This window comes from Babylonia areolata, chromosome 2 (genome assembly GCF_041734735.1).
Source record: "Babylonia areolata isolate BAREFJ2019XMU chromosome 2, ASM4173473v1, whole genome shotgun sequence".
NCBI lineage: Eukaryota > Metazoa > Mollusca > Gastropoda > Neogastropoda > Buccinidae > Babylonia > Babylonia areolata.
In genome coordinates, this window is record NC_134877.1 from 41716243 (window position 1) to 41728730 (window position 12488).

Below are 12488 nucleotides of genomic sequence, written 5' to 3' on the forward strand. Positions count from 1 at the left end.
TGGTGTACGTGTGTTGGGGTGGATACAGATCATCATGATGTTGATATGAACCCGTCTGGAGTGGTGTACGTGTGTTGGGGTGGATACAGATCGTCATGATATTGATATGAACCAGTCTTGGGTGGTGTACGTGTGTTGGGGTGGATACAGATCATCATGATATTGATATGAACCAGTCTTGAGTGGTGTACGTGTGTTGGGGTGGATACAGATCGTCATGATATTGATATGAACCAGTCTTGGGTGGTGTACGTGTGTTGGGGTGGATACAGATCATCATGATGTTGATATGAACCCGTCTGGAGTGCTGAACTCTGTATGTACTTGTGTTGGGGTGGATACAGATCGTCATGATATTGATATAAGTATCAGTATCAGTAGCTCAAGGAGGCGTCACTGCGTTCGGTCAAATCCATATACGCTATACCACATCTGCCAAGCAGATGCCTGACTCGCAGCGTAACCCAACATGCTTAGTCAGGCCTTGAGAAAAAAAGAAAAAGACAGTGAAAAAAAAAAGAAAAAAAAAGAGACTAAAAATAAATGAAAAAAAAAAGTAAAAAAAAGAAAAAGAAAAAAAAAGGTAAATTAAAAAAAAAAGGAATAAAGTAAAAAAAAACAACACACACAAGCAAACAAAAAAAAAACAAACTTAGTCTGGAGTGCTCAGTCCTGTATGTACATGTGTTGGGGTGGATACAGATCATCATTATATTGATATAAACCAGTCTGGAGTGCTGAGTCCTGTATGTACATGTGTTGGGGTGGATACAGATCATCATTATATTGATATAAACCAGTCTGGAGTGCTGAGTCCTGTATGTACATGTGTTGGGGTGGATACAGATCATCATTATATTGATATAAACCAGTCTGGAGCACTGAGTCCTGTATGTACATGTGTTGGGGTGGATACAGATCATCATGATATTGATATAAACCAGTCTGGAGCACTGAGTCCTGTATGTACATGTGTTGGGGTGGATACAGATCATCATTATGTTGATATAAACCAGTCTGGAGCACTGAGTCCTGTATGTACATGTGTTGGGGTGGATACAGATCATCAGTATATTGATATAAACCAGTCTGGAGTGCTGAGTCCTGTATGTACTTGTGTTGGGGTGGATACAGATCATCAGTATTTTGATATAAACCAGTCTGGAGTGCTGAGTCCTGTATGTACTTGTGTTGGGGTGGATACAGATCATCATGATACTGATATAAACCAGTCTGGAGTGTTGTAGGTTTGCTGGGGTGGATACAGATCGTCATGATATTGATATGAACCAGTCTGGAGTGGTGTACGTGTGTTGGGGTGGATACAGATCGTCATGATATTGATATGAACCAGTCTGGAGTGGTGTACGTGTGTTGGGGTGGATACAGATCGTCATGATATTGATATGAACCAGTCTGGAGTGGTGTACGTGTGTTGGGGTGGATACAGATCATCATGATAGTGATGTGAACCAGTCTGGAGTGCTGAACTCTGTATGTACTTGCGTTGGGGTGGATACAGATCGTCATGATATTGATATAAGTATCAGTATCAGTAGCTCAAGGAGGCGTCACTGCGTTCGGTCAAATCCATATACGCTACACCACATCTGCCAAGCAGATGCCTGACCCGCAGCGTAACCCAACACGCTTAGTCAGGCCTTGAGAAAAAAAAGAAAAAGACAGTGAAAAAAAAAAGACTAAAAAAAAAAGACTAAAAATAAATGGAAAAAAAAAGTATAAAAAAAAGAAAAAGAAAAAAAAAGGTAAATTAAAAAAAAAGGAATAAAGTAAAAAAACCAAGCAAACAAAAAACAAAAAAACTTAGTCTGGAGTGCTGAGTCCTGTATGTACATGTGTTGGGGTCGATACAGATCATCATTATATTGATATAAACCAGTCTGGAGCACTGAGTCCCGTACGTACATGTGTTGGGGTGGATACAGAATCATCATTATATTGATATAAACCAGTCTGGAGCACTGAGTCCTGTATGTACATGTGTTGGGGTGGATACAGATCATCATTATATTGATATAAACCAGTCTGGAGCACTGAGTCCTGTATGTACATGTGTTGGGGTGGATACAGATCATCATTATATTGATATAAACCAGTCTGGAGCACTGAGTCCTGTATGTACATGTGTTGGGGTGCACAGTGGCGGTGGTGCTGGGGCAGCTGAATGAGCTGAGGACGGAGAACCGGCAGCTGGAGGAGCAGGTGAAGGCCTTGATGGCCCACCGGGACCACCTCATGTCAGCCATCTCCCAGCTGTCCATACCCTACACCACCACGCCGCAGAGGTTGCCAGAGCCTTGTCCAGCACAGCTCCCTGTTGCTGCAGACAGTAATCTGGTAATGATCATGATAATAATCTAATTCATATAGCACCTTTTCGTGTAAAACATGCTCTGTGGTGTTGCACAATGTAAAATTCAGTGTAACATGCATTTAAACTCTTGAAATGACAACTTCTATACATAACCCTGCACAGATATCAACACAAACAATAGTTATGGTTGGTATAAAAACAACAGCAACAAAAAACAGTCTCATGCTGTTATTTTTCTTCTGTGGAATTGTACTGTTATAATATTTCATTGGTAAACCATTCCTACACCGACACACCTCTGAGGTTACCAGAGTTTGGGGCATCACAGCTCCCTGCTGCAGACCAATAAACTGGTCAGTGAAATAAAACAAAAACCACCTCAAGTCACTTTTTCTGTTCAATGGATTTGTAATATTTATAACTTTTGTTGGAGAACCATACATCTCACTCACGCTATCTCACTCTGTGCCTTTGGAGCTTCCTATTGATGACATTGTTGTGAAAATGTTGTCTCATTATCCCTAACTTTTATGTGTCTCCCCTTTCTTCTCTCTTCATGGCTTTGTTTTCCTGTCTGCTTGTCCCTCTCTTTTTCCTGGGTGGAATAAAGCATGCACGCTTGCTTATTTCAATACCCTGGTTAGATATATTAGAGAAAATTTCTTTTTGTTTCATTTTGTCTCTGTCCGTCTGTAAGATTTGCCATAGCAGATGCCAGCAGACTAAGGATTAAACTGAATACACATGGGTTATTTTCAGACTTACATGGAGGTGGACACCTCAGCTGTTGGGGCTCAACCGATGCCCACCAGACCCATTTCTGAGCCTGCCCACCTGCCTGTCAGACTGACCACGCCTTCTGGCTCTCAGCTAGGTGAGCAGATTTGTGTTTCTGTCATGTTGTTTCTGGGGTGGTTTTGGTGGTTTGTGTTTCATTTCATTGGTCTGTTTGAGAAGAGACTTCTCTGTCTGTGTTTAGCTATTTGTGTTTCATTTCATTGGTCTGTTTGAGAAGAGACTTCTCTGTCTGTGTTTAGCTATTTGTGTTTCATTTCATTGGTCTGTTTGAGAAGGGACTTCTCTGTCTGTGTTTGGCTATTTGTGTTTCATTTCATTGGTCTGTTTGAGAAGAGACTTCTCTGTCTGTGTTCAGCTATTTGTGTTTCATTTCATTGGTCTGTTTGAGAAGAGACTTCCCTGTCTGTGTTTAGCTATTTGTGTTTCATTTCATTGGTCTGTTTGAGAAGAGACTTCTCTGTCTGTGTTCAGCTATTTGTGTTTCATTTCATTGGTCTGTTTGAGAAGAGACTTCTCTGTCTGTGTTTGGCTGTTTGTGTTTCATTTCATTGGTCTGTTTGAGAAGAGACTTCTCTGTCTGTGTTTGGCTATTTGTGTTTCATTTCATTGGTCTGTTTGAGAAGAGACTTCCCTGTCTGTGTTTAGCTATTTGTGTTTCATTTCATTGGTCTGTTTGAGAAGAGACTTCTCTGTCTGTGTTTAGCTATTTGTGTTTCATTTCATTGGTCTGTTTGAGAAGAGACTTCCCTGTCTGTGTTTAGCTATTTGTGTTTCATTTCATTGGTCTGTTTGAGAAGAGACTTCTCTGTCTGTGTTTGGCTGTTTGTGTTTCATTTTATTGGTCTGTTTGAGAAGAGACTTCCCTGTCTGTGTTTAGCTATTTGTGTTTCATTTCATTGGTCTGTTTGAGAAGAGACTTCTCTGTCTGTGTTTGGCTGTTTGTGTTTCATTTCATTGGTCTGTTTGAGAAGAGACTTCTCTGTCTGTGTTTGGCTGTTTGTGTTTCATTTCATTGGTCTGTTTGAGAAGAGACTTCTCTGTCTGTGTTCAGCTATTTGTGTTTCATTTCATTGGTCTGTTTGAGAAGAGACTTCTCTGTCTGTGTTCAGCTATTTGTGTTTCATTTCATTGGTCTGTTTGAGAAGAGACTTCTCTGTCTGTGTTTGGCTATTCGTGTTTCATTTTATTGGTCTGTTTGAGAAGAGACTTCTCTGTCTGTGTTCAGCTATTTGTGTTTCATTTCATTGGTCTGTTTGAGAAGAGACTTCTCTGTCTGTGTTCAGCTATTTGTGTTTCATTTCATTGGTCTGTTTGAGAAGAGACTTCTCTGTCTGTGTTTGGCTATTCGTGTTTCATTTTATTGGTCTGTTTGAGAAGAGACTTCCCTGTCTGTGTTTAGCTATTTGTGTTTCATTTCATTGGTCTGTTTGAGAAGAGACTTCCCTGTCTGTGTTCAGCTATTTGTGTTTCATTTCATTGGTCTGTTTGAGAAGAGACTTCTCTGTCTGTGTTTGGCTATTTGTGTTTCATTTCATTGGTCTGTTTGAGAAGAGACTTCTCTGTCTGTGTTTGGCTATTCGTGTTTCATTTTATTGGTCTGTTTGAGAAGAGACTTCCCTGTCTGTGTTTGGCTATTTGTGTTTCATTTCATTGGTCTGTTTGAGAAGAGACTTCTCTGTCTGTGTTCAGCTATTTGTGTTTCATTTCATTGGTCTGTTTGAGAAGAGACTTCTCTGTCTGTGTTCAGCTATTTGTGTTTCATTTCATTGGTCTGTTTGAGAAGAGACTTCTCTGTCTGTGTTTGGCTATTCGTGTTTCATTTTATTGGTCTGTTTGAGAAGAGACTTCCCTGTCTGTGTTTAGCTATTTGTGTTTCATTTCATTGGTCTGTTTGAGAAGAGACTTCCCTGTCTGTGTTCAGCTATTTGTGTTTCATTTCATTGGTCTGTTTGAGAAGAGACTTCTCTGTCTGTGTTTGGCTGTTTGTGTTTCATTTCATTGGTCTGTTTGAGAAGAGACTTCTCTGTCTGTGTTTGGCTATTCGTGTTTCATTTTATTGGTCTGTTTGAGAAGAGACTTCCCTGTCTGTGTTTAGCTATTTGTGTTTCATTTCATTGGTCTGTTTGAGAAGAGACTTCTCTGTCTGTGTTTGGCTATTTGTGTTTCATTTCATTGGTCTGTTTGAGAAGAGACTTCTCTGTCTGTGTTTGGCTGTTTGTGTTTCATTTCATTGGTCTGTTTGAGAAGAGACTTCTCTGTCTGTGTTCAGCTATTTGTGTTTCATTTCATTGGTCTGTTTGAGAAGAGACTTCTCTGTCTGTGTTTAGCTATTTGTGTTTCATTTCATTGGTCTGTTTGAGAAGAGACTTCTCTGTCTGTGTTTTGCTATTCAGGTGTGCTGCATTCTGCAGTCCCGTCTTTTGTTCATTCTTGGAGAAAAGGAGGTTCATTTAAAAAAATATTGTTCATATGTTCACAAATAGATGGTGGCAGATCTGATGTTAAGTTTGGGTTAGCTTGCCACTTACCATTGCCCCAAATATACACCAAAAGCATTTACCTGTGTGATTTAAAGAAAGTATCTGTGGATCTGAACATGTACATGTACACAGATTATTGTGTGGATGTTAAAATTTGATTGATTGTTACTTTGTATGGTATTTATTTACTCTGTATCCAGCCATGTTTGGCACTGGACCTTTGTTTTCTGCTTTGAATTTAATATTGTGTGTATTATATTCTGGAAATGATGGTTGGCTTGAAATTTAGATTTAATTGTCTTGGTACTGAATCGATTATGTAATCAACAATAAACCTACAGCTGTTTTGTAATCGGGACATACTGCTTTGCTGATGTCCTGTACTTTCAGTAGCTGCTTTGTGCAGTGTTGGTGGACTGTGACTGTTTTATTCTATTCTGCTGTTATGTCTTACTGTTAAGAAAGACCCATGTCTTTAGCAATGGTCTCTTTGCTTACATGTCAATTCTCTAGTTTTCTTTTCAGACACTATAAGGCCAACGGCCTCACCACTTTCACTGGGGATGCCTGAATCTGTAAAACAGTGCCCCTCTTTTGGGACTACATCAACTCTGCAGGTATTGTTTGAAAGTCATGCCCATTCTTCGTTCATCTAAGAAACCAAAAGATTGATTCAGTTATATGCGTGAGTGTGTGTGTGTGTGTGTGTGTTTATGTGTTAATGTGTGTGTGTGTGTGATTTTATGTGTTAATGTGTACACATACACGTACATGTATGTATCTATACTCTTACCATTTCTCAGTCAGACCAATAACAAAGCTGACAATTGTTTTTGCCAACCTGAACAGAGTACTGATGTGTTCACAAACCCCTATTTTCAGGACTCCCAGGATCAGCTCTCAGTGCTTTCCATAGCTGACACTCCCCTTCTGAGGATTGCGCTCAACAATTTCTCAGGGACATCAGACTCAGCGGCAGACAAGACTTGACTTCTTCGGGTATGATGGTGTGTGTGAGATTGGCCAATTTATTCAAACAAGAAGAAGAGAGATTGATTATGATATGTTGACAGTGATATGATAATGTGTGGACTGGCCAATTTATTCAAACAAAAAGAAGAGATTGATTATGATGTGGTGACAGTGATATGATAATGTGTGGGTGTCAATGTATGGACTTGCATGAGAGAGGGGAGAGAAAGTGAGGGTTGGATGTTTTGGGGGTTATTTTTTATGAATGGTTGCATGTAGCAGTGCCTCTGCTTCACAGCAAGGGGTGGACATGCAGTGAACTAGCAATGTGAATTCAAAGCCAGCTGCTGGTTTCTGATCAAAATCAAAACTGGTTGAGTGAGAGAATCAGTGTTTTGTTTTTTGAAGAATCTCCTCCCAAGTATCCAACTTCTCTGCAACTGTTTGAGCTGCTTTTTGTTCACATGCCATAATCTGTGTGTGTGTGTGTGTGTGTGTGTGTGTGTGTGTGTGTGTGTGTGTGCGTGTGCATGCGTGCGTGTGTGTGTGTGTGCATGCACATGTTTGTGCCATTTTTGAACTGGGTGAAGATAATCAATATACATTATTGAGCCTCACCTGCCGTGGTTATATACACTTCCGGTCCAAGTTTGCTGCCCTGTCTAGTTTGGTAATGCTCATAATGAAGTTCACAAGGGAAAATGTTTTGTATTTCAAGCATATCTCCTTCAGATTTTCTGCTTGATCAGAAGTGGGATTTGCTAATTCTGATATCAGCATTTCAGTCATTGTTAGAAATGTAACAACGGTAGTCAGATATCAAGGTCTGAATAATGATAAACCTCTTTGTTCTTCTGATCTTCAAGAAATCTTTGATCAGCAGCAAGTGATAGTTAATTCTTATAAATAAAAAAAAAAGAAGAAAAAGATAAGATGTCTTGCTTTTTTTTCATGGTGTGTTGAGTTTTGATAATTGTTGCAAGGAACATTATTTGTGGATGATTATTGCATGGGATTCATTCAGTATTCATTTTGCCTCGTTCTATCATCTGGGCTCTAACCAAACTAATCTAAGTTAAACAGTTGATTGATAACTCATTTTTCTTTGCACTGAGAAAAAGTCACTATGGAACTTTGAAACAAGATTTTGAACTACAATGTTGGTGGTGGATAGACATGTAAGTTTTTTGCTGAGTGAATATCTGTGGCGAAGGTCCTGAAATAATAGTTCACACCATTCATTCCTATAAGTGTTGGATTTGCTGTTGATGTTTCTTGTTTTTATATTTTCTTAACAAGCACTAGGTCCTGAATGGAAAGCAACTTTCTGTTTTCTCTGGTAAATGACTAAATGAAGCTGTAGACTTTTTATCTCTGCATTTATTATGTTTTCCCACTTGCTTCAATATCATTTAAGAACAGCATGTTCATTTTTCTTTTCTTCTGAACTATTTGCCTGTCTGTTTTGTCTAATACATGACTAAATGAAGCAGTAGATTTTTTCCTCTGCATATATTTTTCTGCCTCCATCATCACCAAAAAAAAAAAAAAAAGAACAGAATGTTTGTCTTTTTCATTTTTTCTAATTTACATAGCTGTCTGTTTTGTGTGAAATATGACAAAATGATGCTGTATATGTGATGGTGGTTTTTGTTTTTTTATCTCTGCATATGTTTTCCCACCTCCATCATGAAAGAAGAACATGTTCATTTTTTCTTTCTTGTATGTAACTCTCTGTTTTCTCTAAAGGAAACTGTTGACTTTCTGTCTCTACATTTATTTTTGCACCTCCATCATTTATAAAGAACACTTGCAACAGCATGTTCAGTTTTTTCCTTTCTTCTAATTAACTGTTTTATCTGATAAATTACCAAATGAAGCTGTAGATTTTTTGTCTCTGAATATATTGTCCCACCTGTATCATCATCATCATCAATAAAGAACAGCATGTTTAAATTCATGATTCGTTTTGTTGTAAAGAAACCAAGATACAATTAGCACAATGTGGGGCACAATTTTCATGATACGTTTTGATATGAAGACGCCAAGATGTGGTCAGTTTATTAAATATTATGGGAGCAAACAGGGATGACAGGCAGCAAACCCAGTATTGATTACCTCATCGTTCTGCACCCAGAATGAAACCCTGGGCCAGGAAGGCAGCTTTTTCTCAGGTATAGCTTCCACCCCCCCCCCCCCCCCCCCCGGCCCCTTCAAACCCCACCCCTGCTCCTCCCACCAGAACCCCCGTAGCCCCCAGTTTTTCTGCTGTCTCAGTCATACCACTGAAGCAGTTTGCAGTATTTCATGTTTGTATTCTGATGAGGCATGCTGATTGACATGTTTTGTGCACATATTGTCAAGGATTAAAATTAAATTTTTTTTTTTTATACGTTTTCTTATTTAGCTTTGTATGAATGTCCATTGGGACTCTACAGAGAGTAGACAGATCATATTTTTTGATGGGATATTGTAAATAAATATGTTTGTTTCTTGAGACATTTTGTGGATGCGGTAACATTATACAGGTAGCATGTCAGCTTCAGGTTATGTGATCCATTTTGTGTGTGGGCTTGAAGTATAATACTATGTTGCATGTGTGACTTTTTGGGAAGATCTACAGTTTAAAGTTTGCAATTGTGACCTACATTGTATTGAAGGATAGAGTGTGACAAGTTTGTTTACTTTTGATTTGATTGATTGATTGGTAGAAGAGGATACAAACACCAAGTTCACGTTCCAGCTGACCATGTTTTATAATTTTAAAATGTCAGAGAAAGAGAGAGAGGGAGAGAGAGAGTGAGAAAGAGAGAGAGAGAGAGTCTGTGTGTTTGCGAATGTGTTTGATTTGTGACTTCAAAGATATCTGAGGCTAGGGACATACAACCATCGGATTATCATGCAATCTATAATATTTTTATTAGTTATTTTGAAAGGATACACCTTATGTGATTATGTATGGTTATATTGCAGATAGTTTATGTGCTTTTATTTTCATTTTATGCACATGCTTCATACCCCCAAACACAATAACACATGCATATGATACACCACACACACACATACATACACTCACACACTCACACACACACACAACCACACTCACAACCACACTTACACACACACATGCACAACACACACACACACATCAAGTGGAATAGTGGCCCAGCGGATACACTGGTGAAGTAAAAGTTGAAGATAAAAGTTACGCAAGGACCAAGGTTTGTTTTGCTTTCCCTTCCACCGACTAAGTCTTGCATAGTGATGCTAGTCTTTTAGATGAGACTTTAATTCTTGTGTGCAGCATGTTTCATGCATATTGAAAAGAAATCATGGTGACAAGAAAGCAGAACAATCCACTTTGTTATTGAAACAAATGTACAAGCAGGCACAAAAAAACAACAACACAAAAATAAAAGAGAAGAAAACAACCAAAAATAACAAAAGGAGGCATCAACATTGGTGCTATATGCCTTTCACAGGGAGAGCAGCCTAAAGAGAAATCTGTTATGACAGTATAGTACAATACCGCACAATTCAGCTCAAGATAGTACGGTTTTCCCATTTCTTCCAAGACAAGACAATACTATATAATAGTAGTGTTACACACAGTTCATTAGTTATATTACATAATGCAGCGCTACACCATGCCGTGCAGCACCACACCACACCTTCGGTGTGCGTGTGTGTGTATGTGTGTGTGTATGCACGCATGCTTGTGCATGTCAGTTTATGCTTGGGTGCCCTTTACCATCCGTTCACCTTTATATAACTAGTTCAGTGTGTGAGTGAGTGAGTGTAAATTTGTCTTTAACCATATATTTTCCTAGTATGGATTTACAGTATTGTTTCTTCTTGCCTTACTAGCCTGCCCATTTATACAAGTATTTTCAATGACACCTGTCTTTTGTTGTCTTGGTATGAAATGATCTTGGTCATCCACTATGCTTGAGCATCTCAGGACCAGTACTCTGCATTTTCCATTTCATTTTTTGAGCCATTCTCAATCTGCCTGCCTTCTGTCTTCTCTGTTTTTGTTCTTTCTTTATTTCTGTTCTCTGTGTGCGCATGTGTATTTTGTGTGAACATGTGTAGTTGTGTTTTGGGATGTGTATGAGCACAGTATTTTTGATGTGTACAACATTCATGTGAACTTTTTGCATCTTTAATATATAATTTTGTTTTAAATAACTGGCTGATATTCTGATCTATCAGAGTTAATTTTGTTTGTTGGTTGTGCCAAAGATTCTGGAGATGAGTACGCATACTTGTTAGAGTTGATCAGATTGGAGTTCATTGAATGTTGTTTGGTGGTTCCTCTGTGTTTCTGATGTCACCTTTGGGCTGCGCATGAAGTGCCTGTGTTATTTGCCAAAATAGCTTAAACTATTGCAAGCTGGTTACCTTGCTACTAGATTTATAGCTGTATGAAAGAATCAAAGTTAACAAGACAGATTCAGCATGACACAAAGAAATCAAAATTGATCAGGTGGAATGTGCATTGTGTTCATATTATTTATATAATGAAGGGACCAAGTTTCTGAACAGATTGGGTATGATGCATGAATTATATTCAAATGGACAAACACTGACAGCCTACAAATATTTCGAAAAGGTATGTTGGGACCCAATTTGACAAGATGTTGGACAAATGTAAAAGGACAATGGCTGCATGTGTGGACCCCCCCCTGCCCCCTCCCAGAATGTTTGATACAATGGTAGATGTGAAAGGACCAAAGCTGTTTATTCATATGGAAAATATGGGATGTTGCAAACATGTTACAAGATTTGGGCTGGTTAATAAATGGAGACCCTGAATGTTAGATATAAGGAGCAAAACTGTTGAAATGGAACAGACAGGATGTTAGATGTGAAAAGACCAAAGGATTTCATTGACATTTATTAATGTACAGGATGTTTTGAAGTCAAGATTAGAACTATTTGAAAGAAATACAGAATGTAAGATGAAAAGATGAAGACTATTAACATGGAACACACAGGATGTTGAACAGATCTGGGCATGAATGGAAAAAATTCAGTGCGATGGAGCATGAAAAATTTCAAAAAGCAGTTGGACAGATTGGAGAGTAGTTCATAAAATGGAAAGTATGGGATGTTGGGCTGAAATAAGGGACTGCATAGATGATTTATAAAGGAAGAAGCAGAAAAATTTCACAGATGAAAACTGGTCATTTTTGATGCGGCAGAACACACAGAATTTTATATGTCATTGCACCAGATTTGATCAGACTGAATCTACACTTGATGCTGCACTGATATGACAGGACCAGCATCAATAAACAGGAACGGGAGGCTATTGAACAGATGTGTTGGACCAAAGTTTACTTTTTCAAATTTTTAAAATTTTTTACTTTATGTTGATCATAGGTTCTTGTTAAAGAAATTTTTGTGAACTGAACCCCAAACAGACGGAATGTTTGTGAGTCCTCATTTAGACAGCAGTGTTTCTAGAGCAAACACAATTTGGAGTGTGTAGGACATTTTCAACCATTTGTTCAAAATTTGAAAAAGGAATAAAGTATAAAACAACAACAACAACAACAGCAAAAAAACAAAACAAAACAAAAAAACCCAACAACAACTGTACCTTTAACAAATCTCCCAAATTTGGGTATTCCCTTATATGTGAATGTGTACTTCGCCAAAATTTGTGTTAAAGTGGTTAGGTTAGTTTTTGTATGTACAGATGGATTCTGTTAAATGTGGGTAAAGAGGAAGATGCAGAATGTTGGAAAACTGCTATTAAGAGACACGTAAGATGGAAGATAACAGTTGCTGGACATTAACAAATTCACCAGAGCTGAACAAAGATAATCCAGTTTGAAATGACTGAACATCAGGGCTGTGTTTGATTCACTTTGTGGTCACTAAGTCACAACAAT

At 38.4% G+C, this 12488-nt stretch overlaps 1 protein-coding gene across 1 annotated transcript in view; it reads left to right on the forward strand.

The window, feature by feature from the left end:
- LOC143301490 (uncharacterized) overlaps nucleotides 1-8780 on the forward strand; it is a 29178-nt gene extending 20398 nt beyond the window's left edge. Inside the window, exons 13-16 of the mRNA XM_076615809.1 lie at nucleotides 2162-2358; nucleotides 3095-3209; nucleotides 6139-6230; nucleotides 6496-8780. Of these exons, the coding sequence (XP_076471924.1) occupies nucleotides 2162-2358; nucleotides 3095-3209; nucleotides 6139-6230; nucleotides 6496-6603 (512 nt within the window). The 3' untranslated portion in view covers nucleotides 6604-8780. The remainder of the gene's footprint in view (nucleotides 1-2161; nucleotides 2359-3094; nucleotides 3210-6138; nucleotides 6231-6495) is intronic.
- The last annotated feature ends 3708 nt before the right edge of the window (nucleotides 8781-12488 follow it).